The sequence below is a fragment of the Terrapene carolina genome, unplaced genomic scaffold, assembly GCF_002925995.2.
Source record: "Terrapene carolina triunguis isolate 2854851 unplaced genomic scaffold, T_m_triunguis-2.0 Scaffold22, whole genome shotgun sequence".
NCBI classification, from domain to species: domain Eukaryota; kingdom Metazoa; phylum Chordata; order Testudines; family Emydidae; genus Terrapene; species Terrapene triunguis.
This window is the reverse complement of record NW_020664373.1, coordinates 10925613-10939295: the sequence shown is the minus strand read 5'-3', so window position 1 is coordinate 10939295 and position 13683 is coordinate 10925613. Positions and strand designations below refer to the sequence as shown.

At 38.8% G+C, this 13683-nt stretch overlaps 1 protein-coding gene across 1 annotated transcript in view; it reads right to left on the bottom strand.

Moving 5' to 3' along the window:
* Positions 1-13683, bottom strand: part of LOC113406058 (ralBP1-associated Eps domain-containing protein 2-like) — a 140884-nt gene that overhangs the window by 88012 nt on the left and 39189 nt on the right. The window contains exons 3-5 of the mRNA XM_029910713.1: positions 11521-11669; positions 6775-6898; positions 2271-2368 (exon numbers count right to left, since the gene is read on the bottom strand). Coding sequence (XP_029766573.1) covers positions 2271-2368; positions 6775-6898; positions 11521-11649 — 351 coding nt within the window. The 5' untranslated portion in view covers positions 11650-11669. The remainder of the gene's footprint in view (positions 1-2270; positions 2369-6774; positions 6899-11520; positions 11670-13683) is intronic.

Below are 13683 nucleotides of genomic sequence, written 5' to 3'. Positions count from 1 at the left end.
ACCACCTCATTTTAAATACCTGCTTTCTCCCCACTCTAGCTAGTTAAACCCTTCTGATCACCACCCCAGTAATAACAAGTACACTGACCATCTAATCCTTTCTCAAAAATTACCATTTTATCAAAAAGCCATTTTGCACTGAAGAAGAGTTTTGATTAAAAACATTTGACTAGATCTAGTAATTAATCTTCCTAAAGCTCTTTAAGATCCAACATGGAAAGGCTTTAGAAAAATATCATCATCATCAAGGCCAATGACAGGCCACAAAGTTATTTTACTTTGCTCCTACATGTTTGGTCTGAATTCTCCATACACACCAGGCAGGATTTCCTTATGGAGTGCTGCTTCCTTTTTTATTTTCTGCAGCAGCTGAGCTGTGGAAAAAGGGTAATTGCCTTAAACTGAAGCAGAGCAAACATCCAACAGAGGAGGCAGAGGAGGAAGAGAAGCTGATAGGTCAAAGGCCAACCCTGTCTGTCTTCATTAGTGTCTTTGATCCCCATAATGCTACATTCTACAATTCTCTCATGCATACTACTTTAGTTGAACAGCTATGTTATTTTGTGTAATTTCTACATAATCCTAGAAAAAATGGTGGCAGTACTGAAACAATGAAAACTATTGACCTTATTCAAACCAGCTGATCAAGCAAACAGTCCCAATTCTTCAAGGCAGTTTAAAATAGAATGTAAGTAGCAGAACAAAGCAGAAATAGAATATTACAGGTCAACCTACTCTGCTCCAGTTTAGAGTGCATTGTTTTCATAACTTCTGTCTACAAACTATAGATATAGTTGGCAAGCTTTAAACAAAAGGAAGTATTCAAAATTATCCCCTGGCTACTATGTGATGGAGCTCCAGATAGCCTTGTAGAATTCCTTTGGTGCAGAATTATTGAAATGCATAAATGGAACACTGACGAATAGGTTTTACAGTGCATCATATTTGCCTGTACAGTAAAAAATATGAACACAACCTAATCAATATGGCAAGATATAAAAGATTAATAATTCTTGAAGGAGCTGCAGTCCATTGCGTTCTAAGTAGACATGGGCCAGAGGGAGGGGGGAAACTGACTCTGCTTGAAAAACCCATTCCATTCCTAATCATCTATCCATGCCTCATGTTATTCTTATGTTATGGGGTAGACAGAGTGAGAGCACAGTAAAACAAACAGCCACTTTCATTTAAATAAAAGCAGTTTTGCTGGTAAACATGGCAAGATTTTACCTTAGACCAAAAATCTGTTTCCATAACAGGAAATTTACAATAGACAAATTGGAAAGTTTGCAGAGTTATGGCTTTGAAGCCAGCAGGGAAACGCTGGACCAGTACAAGTAAATCAAACAAAACATCCCACCTAATCTTCTTTATCGTAATTGGGATGATTGAGACAATAAACTGGGTCTACAAATTTGAATGATTTCCTGCACAGGAGCTGGGTATCAGGTCATGGCAGTGTGAGTGTCTCAGGGATAACACACTAGATCAAGAAAAAAAATCTCAATTAAATTCATATATTTTAAAGATGTTTTTCTTGTGTTATTAATACCTTAAAATTCTTTCACTTCTGATCATCTAAGAATCTCAATCTAATTTTTCAATATTTATGTTGTTTGCTTACATTTGAATTTCACTCAGCTTAAACAATGAAAATGAACTACCAGTACTCATTTTCAATTTGCTTTCTAGTCAGTTTTGCTTTATACTTCTCCTACACTAGAAGGATGCACCAATCAATGAGCTGCAAATATCAGAGGGGAGTGTTGTTATTTAAACAAACAAACAAAAAAAATCATTGGAAGAACTTTTATATTTAAATTTCTGAAAACATTTGTATTCATGTTAAGCTTTGTAAAATGTAGTTTTTACAAAACCAAAATTTGGGCTTAACTGAACCCCACAGTCTTCCTTTCTGTGCTTACTTGCAAAATAAAGACTATTTGCCTGGCAGTAGAGACGAGGAGGAAACCTTTGCAGAAGAGAAACAAAATGAAGATTATATAAAGTGAAAATAATGAAGAATACTTTACTCGGCTAAAACTGCAGGGAGATTTTGGTCCTGATTTATTCAAAATGGAACTTGTCTACGTTACTGGGACTAACATCCCCACTTATTTCAAAAAGCACCACTAGAGGGTCAGAGCCTAAGTTTTATGTGTCAGTGACAAGCAGTGTCCCAAATGAGAAGTCACTTTGACAAGAAGTAGAACTTTATGCATTTCTTTTTTTGTTTTATTTATTTATTTAATCCCCAGGCAATTCATTACCCGACTAAGAGAGGAATGTACAAGTGCAGATTTGGATCCATAATTTCCCGTTGCTGGTCCATCTTGTTGGTGTGTAGAATGTCTAGCTTCATAAGAAACTATGAAAATTAAAGAAAAAAAAATCAGAGGAATCAATAAGGTTCCGCAAGCTCAAAGTGGAAATTAAACATTACAATACAGAGGTTCATTAAGCTTAATATTATTGTACTACCATTAATTCTGTCCCCTTACCCAAAGCCCTAATTACATGCTCTCCTACTATATCATAGTTTCTCTTCTTTAATATTTAGGCATTAACAATAGAAGTTGTCATTTCATCATATCAGATTGGCATTAATTGCTTTAACAGTTGTTAAAATGCATATTTACATGACAACCAGCAGCAGCCCTAAAATAAACTATTACAGTCAATCAGCTAACTAATGAATATAGTGAATTCTCAACTGTCATTTTCAAGAGATTTAGGTTTTTCACTTTTTTATTGTTTAAATCTAGTTTGTTTAAAGAGGACATTGTCAAGGAAGACCATGAGACATTGATTTGATCTGTAACAAAACTGTTGAAATTTGACTGCGGAAAATTCTCTGGATCCTAAATACCTGGGTTTTTTGGTTGTTGATCATTCAATTGCCAGAACATTGAAAACAAAATCAATACGCTTCCTACTTTTAGAGCCTCCTAAAACCCGAAGTTTTTTGCTTCCTACTCTGTTATGCAGCAATGACACCCTTTTCTAGGAGATGTGCTGACATCAATAATTATTTTCTTATTCAAAAACAGATGCTTTGCAGAGAAAAGTTACTATAGACCAAAGTTACTTTTAAACAAAATAGTCCCATAAATTTCAGGTAAATTCAGCATTTGCTGAGTGGAAATAGAAAAGGGCTCTAACAGGAGAGATTTCCAGGGTCCTAAGTATGTACTACAAATACAGATAAGAAAATAATAGTTAAACTGAGCTATAACAATTATGCACTTGGCAATGTCTAAATGTTCCACCCTTTAGCTTTGTCCAGTGCACATTAAGAGGCAGAAGAGTAACTAGAATGCCAAATACAGCAGCAGAATAGTACGACAAACAACCAAAATGGCTGGTATTAGAACTGTTAATTTCCTCAGAAACACATACCCAATAATCACTTCTTGATTTGAAACATATTTGATTGACAAGCAAATTCCAAACCTGATTTTTTTTGCCAGTCATCAATAGGCCACTAGTCTTGAATATATCTTTTATTTTTAAAACCCAAATTTATATTTCAAAACAGAGAAGGCCTGATCCTGATGGTATTGCAGGTGCTCAGCACCTCTCCGAATCTGGACTCGAGTTAGCGAAGAAAATCGACAATAATTTCAATTTTCCTAAGGTGAGAAGACTTCCATTCCATCTGCGTAATTTAAGAACAATCCTGTTTTTAAATGAAGATAAATAACTAGACATAGAAGGAGGGCACGCTGGAGCTCTCCTTCAAATCTGTTATTTTGAAATCCAACTTCTTCTGCTGAAGTGTTCAAACTGTAGCACTGTCCTAATGCTATTCAGCATCATTTATACAAAATTTTAGAGTCTCCTGAAAAATGAAAATCAAGGAAACTCAAAATCTTACTAAGGTTACAAAGCAGCTTTCTTTTTAAAGTTATGTTTCTAACCCCTAGTATTGTTATCTATTCTTATCCTGTGCTGGTATCTAGTTTTTTCCCGTACAAATGTGTTTCAATATCAGAAAGAAGACAGGAAGGAAGTTGTGAAATACACTGCAGTACTTGGAAGCTGAGTATGGGGCTCGGTTGCTATGTGGTTACACCAGCAACAGAACTTTCAAAAACTATCAAGAAAATAAAATGCATGAATTCCCAGCTAAAGTTCTACTTTAGAGGGGTGGGGAAAAATTGAATGTTCAATGAGCCAGGATCTCTACTTTCTGAACAACACATCGAGTATAAACAGTACTAAAAAGGTTAACACCACACACGCATACACAAACCCAATGCTCGGTAGGCCCCTCCAGGCCCCAATGAAACTGGAATGTTAACAGATTCCTGTATTTTTTTAAGGCCAGAATGGACCAATTAGATCATCTAGTCTGACATCCTGCCTAACACAGGCCATAGAATTTTACCCAGTCACCCCTGTATTGAGACCAATAACTTGTGTTGGACTAAAGCATACCTTCCAGAAAGGCAACCAGTCTTGATCTGAAGACATTAAGAGTCTTCACATTCAGACTGGATGCCTTTCTGGAGGACATGTTTTAGTGCTCAAGGGGCTCACGGCCTCACAGGATTTTATCATCTTAATGTTTATCTACTTGTATTAATTTTCAGAAGAATCTGACACTCATGTTAGACTTGATTCTACAACCCTTGCTCACTTTGAATAGCATCTTGCTGGAAGTATAAACTGGAGTATAAACTACTGTTCAAAGCAAGGTAAGCCAATAGAGCATGGGACATTCAGCACTCATTACAAGAACCTGCAATCTGATGGGGGGAAGTACGTTAATATAATGGATTGTGCCATACAAAACAGAATCACTATTTCTGGTAATCTTATAGTTCCTGTTAACATTAATTCCTAGTGCACTGCATTAGAATTGTAATCCAGGATGTGTCCTTACTGTCCTGTGGCTGATTGATTTGGACAGGGCACATGTTGGTACAGTGGAAGGGAATTCCACCTGCAGTGCTTATTTTGAACATCAGAAATCACTGCTTTGTTATGACTTTCATGTGGATAACTAACATATCAATGTGGATGACAGTCTACTTGCTAACAAGTGACTATCAGTCAGTACTAACATGAACCTTTAACTAGAAGTCCATTTGATTGGGTTAGACCACTGATGTTTACCACCAATACAAATTTTACTTAATTAAAAAAATTTATAAGAGCTCAGTTTAGTTTAGTCACTTGTAACTGAGGACAACAGCTGAAGAACCAATACATCCCATTCTTCATTCACAGAGATCATGTAAACTCACGGTACCCACACTTGGAGTTGGATGAGAAATGGTTTTCCTATCCCACAAACATTTCCAAGATTTAGAAAATTCTCCCATTCCATATCAGGACAAAACCAAGATGTTTAATTATTTTTTTTTAATGAAAACCAGAGAATGAGAAAGGGAGCCAGCCAGCCAGCCAGCCACCCAAGAAATGCCAAATGGTTAAAGGACTATCCTGGGACGTGAGAGACCCTGCCTGGTTTGGAGCAGACACTTGAATGTGGGTCTGCCACATCCCAGGAGAATGGCCTGGCCACTAGTCTATTGGCTATTTTGGGGTGGGTCTCTCTCAATCTCTCTTGTTGGAGAGATTATTATTACATTATTAAATAGCCACTGGGCCAGTGACAGAGACTGACTCGATAGCCTGGTGATTAGGGCACTCATTGGGGATGTGGCAGACCCTGGTTCAAGTCCCTACCCTGAAACAGGCAGAGCAGCAACTTGAACCTGGGTCATCCACATTGCAGATGAGTGCCCCAACCAACTGGCTCTTCTGGGGTGGGTAGCATTCTCTTTGCTTTTGTCCAGAAATTCTATCCAGGATCTCATAAATCTTTTTAGTCTAACTGGATACCCATTCAATGTTTCAGTTTCAACAAATCAGAATTTTCCAACAAAAAATAGTTTTGGCAGAAGATTCCCAACCAGCTCAGCTGTCTAGTCCCTTTGAAGAAATGATGATAGATTTTATGCTTTATCTGTGACAGAACATCTATTGGTCATTCACTATCATTTTTAATTATCATTTTATATTACAACAGTTGTTAGAAGCCCCAGTCAGGACTGGTGCCCTATTCTGTTGGGTGCTGTACAAAGATATAGTAAAGACAGCTCCTGCCTCAAAAAACAGACTCCGCTACACAACTTACAAAGTAACCTGTAAAAACCTATATCTTCCAACTACTCAGATGAGAGTTACGCTACTGACTTTAATGGCAGCATGATCAAGCCCAAAGTGTCTAAATTGTGGTCATTTGTTTTCTTCTGGGTTCCCATTACATTGGGTTTTTACATTCATGCCTTACTGTTATTTTTGTTATGTAACCAGGAAAATCATTGTTCTCCCTTGCAAACAAAGCCTCACTGTAAATCTGAAAACTAGTACAGCAGTTATTGAAATCAGGAGTGGTTTTTTTTTTAATATTAAAAAAAACATGCTTATGCACCGAAACATTCACAGTACTCAATCACTAACACATATTGCACATAGGCTTGCCAAAAACGTGGCAATTAGCATTAATTTGTGAATAGTTGCACACAAATCTACACATGATAATTAATTTACTGGAAAGCAAACAGGAAGAGAGGACTAAATAATCAGAAAGCAAAGCTTCTGCATAAAATAAAAAAAAGATGGTCGGCTCATTTACTAAAAGACAGATGTAATTAAGTCCAGACATTATTAGGCTGATTCCTTAATTGCATTTGAGATTTGAAGGCACTGGAGGGAAAGAAACAACAGTGTATGACTTGTGCATCCCAGATTTTATCCTACCTCCATGTGGCTGTTCAAGCCCACTCCTTGACTTGCCATAGCCATAACTCAAGGGTATTCTCTGGTAATTAGATGGAGAAGCAGGAGGTGAACACATCGGAGACATGGGAGGAGACTTGGTTTCCTGCTTCAGAAACAACAAAGTGGAATTCTGAGGTGACTACAGAAATAGGTGGAGTAATATTGCATACCAGTTCAATCACATACAGCATGATGTGCAAGGCATAGTAATAACTGACAAATACTCATGCCCCTATTTCCAAAAGAAATGTGATTATAAATGGAAGATGGCAAAGTGATGCTTTGATGTTGAGCCTTGTTCTGGGGGTAAAATACAGCCATATACATCTGAAGGGATTAGAATGAACTCTAAGACATTTTACTTGCATATATGTCTGGAGAAATATTTTTGTTAAATCTTATTATTACTGGGTATTTTTGGATTACATATTGTATTTAGGTGTTTGAATTCATTCCCCATTTAAGAAAACTTTTCATTTCAGAAGAAGGCAAAAAATGAAAAATAACTAAAAGCACCAATTCAAAGATTTATTTTAAATATTCTGTGAACTGCCTTTGTGGGAAGTAGATTTGTAGATGTTGTCAGATCTAACTTGGAGTTTGTTTCCTTTTTCCTTGAGGATTGAGCTTTTGTAGAAGACAATAATTTACTATATAAACAGAAAAAATATGACTTGCAACACCAAGGCAATAAAAGTCACCTAGGAAGAGTTATAGGTTTGGTGGCAATGCTCTACTAGAATGAAATTATTCACAGAAAACAGATATTTGCAAACTTATTTCCAATTTCATTATTCTATATGTGCATGCCCCATTAACTCATTAATAATGGTTAGCCTCAGACCAAGTTTGTTATTACTAATACTGGCAGTGCCATAAGTGTGCGTGTGCTCTACAGATATATACACTGCCTGCCCCAAGCAGCTTACAGCACAAAACATGATACATGATGAGATGATGTCAGGCAAGGGAAAGGGTCATGCAAATAACAGGAGCTGTGAGATTGCTTGTTTTTATAAGCATGTAAGCATCACACTCATTCTCATTTTTTATAGATTCAGACAATATGAATCTCTTTATGATTCAGCTATTTTTAACTAGGAATTCAGAAGGTCAGAGTGGCAGCAGGATTCATTACTGGAAGAATATTTCCCTGAGGGTGGATTTCTAGAACTAGCCTGGTATAACACCAGAAGAGATTAGAGGAGAAAGAATATGGTAGGTTTTTTAAGGTCAGGCTTGACAAAGCCTTGGCTGGGATGATTTAGTTGGTGCTGGTGCTGCTTTGAGCAGTGGGTTGGACTAGATGACCTCTTGAGGTCCCTTCCAACCCTGATATTCTATGATTCTAGGTTTCCTCAACCCAAAAACAAGGAGTTGTGACGATGGCAGACCAGTTGCCAGCTCATGCCAAGGCCCTAGGCCTCAACTGGAGACCGACAAATATATAACTGGAACCGGTCTCGCTCATCTGTGTGTTAGTATTGTTAAAATAGGTATTAGAGTTATAAATATGTGGTTAGTGTTTAGACTTTACAGAACGCTTGCAAATTACTGCATGCATTAATCTCACTTGTTATATCTGTATCCAATGTCATAAGGTAATATTTAAGTGTTTGCTCTGTAACTGTAAATCACCAGTCAGGAGAGAAGCATTACCAAGTGTGAAATACTACAGGACGTATTATCTCCTGCCCAACAAAAGAAGGCCCATAAACACCAAACAAACCATAGGGAACATCAGAAGACAAAAGTTTTTGTTGATTGCTCTCCTCCCCCCATGAATAGGAGATATGCAACTGAATTCCTCCCAGCAGCTGAACTTGCAACTCGAAAGGGCAAGGAATAAAAGGCCCTAACAAGGAGAAACTGTATCTCTATGTTGCTAGGACTTTAGGAGGGCAAGATTTCTAAGCATAAGTGAGGGATCCCAGCTGCTTAGCCTGGGTTAGCCCTAAAGGACATACAGAGTTTGCACATTACAGCAGCTTCTATCACCTTTTGGAACCTAAGACTGTATGTTTATCTGCTTTTAACCTTGTAAATAACTCTCTTATTTCCTTTTCCTAGTTAATGATTCTTTAGATCAGGGGTCGGCAACCTTTCAGAAGTGGTGTGCCGAGTCTTCATTTATTCACTCTGATTTAAGGTTTCGCGTGCCAGTAATACATTTAAACGTTTTTAGAAGGTCTCTTTCTATAAGTCTATAATATATAACTAAACTATTGTTGTATGTAAAGTAAATAAGGTTTTTAAAATGTTTAAGAAGCTTCATTTAAAATTAAATTAAAATGCAGAGCTCCCCCAGACTGGTGGCCAGGACCCGGGCAGTGTGAGTGCCACTGAAAATCAGCTCGCGTGCCGCCTTCGGCACGTGTGCCATAGGTTGCCTACCCCTGCTTTAGATAGTTTATCATAGGATTGGCTACAAGCATTGTCACTGGTGTGAGATCTAAGGTGCAATTGACCTATGGTAAGTGACTGGTCCTTTGGAAAGGGGACTAACTTGAATACTGCTGTGATCTTTGGTGTTAGAGACCATCTATCACTATCTGGGTAGCCAGATCGATCGGAGTACCCAAGGGGACTGTCTAACTCCATGCCTGCGGAGTTCACACTTGATAATTAGTTGGTGAAATCTAAATATAGAACTCACAACCAATCTGGGGGCCATGGATCAGCGTTCACATTGCACTCCCCATCAGTAAGCATCCCAGGGCAGGGAAGTTAACGATCCAACCAGTGGATCAATTTCAGGGATGAATCCTGGTCATGTGCCACCTGGAGCACGTTGCACATACACTAAGAACACAACCAATCTGGGGTTTGCATCCTGCTTCTTAACAGTCTGCCCTGATGTTGGTACTCACGCTCTTGAGCCACTCCAGACAGCTTGACAGGAGTCATGAAGGGCTGTCTATTCTCTTAGCCTTCCAGCATCACTCTTTTCATTAATTATGTTGTCACTAGGGACTGTACTTATGATAGAGACTCATTAGTTTGGTTGTTGTTTTTTAAACCAAGGCAGTTTTCTACTTTTCCCGTCTGCATCCTTCTCTCCCCCGCTAAAAAACAGCAACTTTGAACTACGTAAGCAAAGTTTCTGAAACATTTGCAAAGAATATTACAGCTCTAATGAGCGATAACCCACAGTGATGACTTTATGGTAAATATGGGTGGGGGGAGAAAGAATGTGTGCATTTTGCTGGGTGTGACTAAGTGGGGGATGTTCTTAGTGTTTTGCATGGATACTGTGTGAGTCTCAGTTACCCCGTGTGCTTAACGAGGTGGTGGGAGAGGGTTTGTTGTTACAGAGAACCAAGTGTGACCTCGCTTAGCAGCCAGGACCCCAGACAACTGCCTGGAGATGGAAACCCTAGCGACCAGTGACTGTGGTGACCAGGAGGCCCACCCCAGCTTGGCTGTCAGCAGGTTCTGGCCAGTGGGAGGACAAAGGGCTGAGAGAGGACCCCGGTGACCTGACCAGCTGGTTCCAGCCAGTGGGGAACAAAGGATGGAAGAAAAAGGGCCCAGGCAACCTGTTTATCTGGGACCAAAGACAAAGGACAGGGGAAGAGCTGTTGGGGGAGATGATCTAGGATGATTGGCTGGAAGGAGGGGGCTTCTGGGCTCAGGAGAGGGAGCAGCCAGAGCCCATCTGGATGCAGGAGAGACCTAAATGTACTGTGCTGAGGGTTGCTAGGCCTGAGAGCCCGGAGAGTTTCCTGTGCTGGGTTCAGATGCTCAATAAACCCTCCTGTTTTACGCTGGCTGAGAGTCACTCCAGACTAGAGATCAGGGTTGCATTATTCCCTCTGGGAATGGAGGTCCCGGGGGTCCAGAGCGAGTGGACTCCCCAAGGGGGCCCACGCTGAGAGACAGGCATGCTGAAGGCTCAGAGAAGTGAGGTTCCAGGAGGCGGAGGGGCCTATGGCTTAACCCCCGAGAGTGGACCCCTGAGAAGGACTGGCACACTGAAGGGGGTTCCTCCCAGGGACCATACGGAGCCAAGAGAGAGCACGAGTCCTCTGAGTCCGTGACACTGGGCAAGTTATGTTGATTTACGTGGGGGCTGAACTGCAGCACTTGAATCAAGTGATCCACCATCTGTGCAGTCTCCCTCACACAACCAATGAAACTGTTGCAATGCAAATTTGCTCTAGAGAAAGGGTGGTGATTGATTGAGTTACCTCTGATATCACAATGGTCTAGGACTCTTGGCATGGCATAGACACATGCCTTATTATAGCTGAATACCTGTGTCACAATTAATGTAATTTGTTAAAATGGATGAGAATTTAAAAATTGGATGGTAACAGACCATGAATCCCAGTGATGATGGAACCTGGTGATATTCTAAACAAAAAGAGCTCTCGAACATGCTTGTAGCAATTTCCATCCCATTACACTGATTTAACAGACATTCTAGGTTTCAGATTGACAGACAGAGTTACAATCCTGGAATCTAATAGATAGATAATAGGCGAAATACATAATTCTATAAAAGTTCTTGTAAATAAAATCCTCTTGGGATACAGTTGGTACAAGAGAATATCAAAATAAGAGCAAAATCCTGCCAACAATTATTCACATATATAGAGTTAACCTTGCATGGAGTCCTATTGAACTAATGGAATAAGCATCCATGAGTGTAACTGTTTGCAGGATTGGACCCTAAAGTTGCACTCTACACGAACATATTTGCCTTAAATAAAGCCTTGTTACCTTTTTATCCCCTTCATCTGATCTTTTGAAGGAATTTTTTTCCAAGGTTGGATGTGGAAGCTGAAATTTAACTCCGTGTATTTCTGCTGCATTTCCATATCTCATTTCAATGTCATTTTTGAGTGCCATAAACCGAGGAAGAGGCAATTCTTCATTAACAGAAAGAAAGAGAAGTTCAAATGAGACTACAGTATATTAAAATTCTTTGAAGCAGTATCGCAGTGCAAAACCAATGAAAAGTTAAACTATAAAATAAGAAATAGCACTAAGAATTACAAAAAAAATAACCTATGGAACGTCTGAAATTATTTTTGTCTTAATAGCAAATATTATGAGATTTGCACATTCTCTTTACAGTAATAAAGTGAGAGGTGCCTCATTCACAGTATGAAGCCAAGTCTCAAACTCATTTCTGGTCTTAACCCTAGCCAGCACTATTACATATGTTGTTCATTGTTGTCTACAAGTAGTTTCCAGAAGAAACTATGGGAACAATCAATTTATTAGGGCAAGATCATTGTATCCTCCATGCTGTCACTAGAACAGAAAAAAAAGCACCGGAGTTAAACAGACCTATTCAAAGCCTAGTAAGACTGTGGTGTCAGAAATGCTACCATTTGCCATAGCTCAGAAGAACTGAAGAGTGACACTTATAACCTCATGCATCATCCAAAAATCCAATACTGTTCTAAGGAAATTTATCATCTTCTTGTTGCAAACTTCCACTTCTCCACATAGTAAGTTATAAGATCAATACAACAAAAGAAACAGAATAAAGGCTCCTGGAATCAAGTAAAACACGATAGCATCTTTATAACCACTTATACATACAGCTGTTTCTATGAAATCAATCTACTTTTGCTGTACATCACTCATCCATTCCAACAGCTCTACTGTGTTTCTGGGGACAATGTAATTAGTGCTTTTGAAACCTGGAAACATTTCAGCAATTAAGTGGGATATTAATCCAAAGACCATTGTTCATTCACATCTATGCAGTATTTCCAGCTGCTGTATTTATGAAACATACACATTGAATCTCACTTGATTCAGATTGCTAAAGTAGCTAGTTTCTTCTAAAAGTAACCTGATTGTCCTAAAAAGATGCTTAGGATAGACAGAGCAGGAATCTGACTGAAAATTCCCCCAAAATGTCTATTTAATAATGTCCCCTTGGCAGATTTATGGTTTACTTGTTGGTTTGGGTTTTTTGTTTTTGTTTATTTGTTCTTTTTTTAAATGTAATCCTTCAAAACAAATGCAGAAGCAATGTGAAAATCCCAGCTCTCAGGCTTGATGATCAAACAACATATTTAGTCTTAAAAGTGCTTTAGATAAGATTCTTGACAATTTAATTTTCACTCCCCTGCTGGCTCACAATGATGCAATAGCAAAGATAGCAGGAAGAATTGGGTCCAACATGCTAACACACATCATCAGTCTCAACAAACGCAGTGCTCTGGATTTACTGGTGGAAGATCACAAAGGCTAAAAACTGGGATCTCTTTCAAACACAGTTTTGAAGGTATAATGGCAAATTAAAACACACGTGCGTGTGCGCGCACACACACACACACAGAGTCATGGGGATAGTTTTAATTTTTTAAAGTGTAATTTGTAAGTAAAAATGGCATCAAATCTGTGATCCTGCTACAAAACACATATACAGTAAGGTTTTGAAACATGGCACTACCATGTTATATGTTTCTCAGGCTTATTTCTGCAACATCAATGTAAATACCTTGATACCTCTAGTTCAGTGGTTCCCAAACTTTAACAACTCACGAACCCCTTTCACTAAAATGTCAAGTCTCGTGAACCCCCTCCTAAAAACGAATATTTCCATGGATTTTCTCCCTTACCTCAGCATAAATTATAAAAGCATTGATCTTGGAAATATAAAATTTGTTTTTATGACATGCTTATTACACACTATTTATTAATTATTATTTATCATTACAGTATGGGGGGGAGGGATAGCTCAGTGGTTTGAGCATTGGCCTGCTAAACCCAGGGTTGTGAGTTCAATCTTTGAGGGGGCCATTTGGGGCAAAAATCGGTCTGGGGATTAGTCCTGCTTTGAGCAAGGGGTTGGACTAGATGACCTCCTAAGGGTCCCTTCCAACCCTGATATTCTATGATTCTATTTTTATTACATTATGA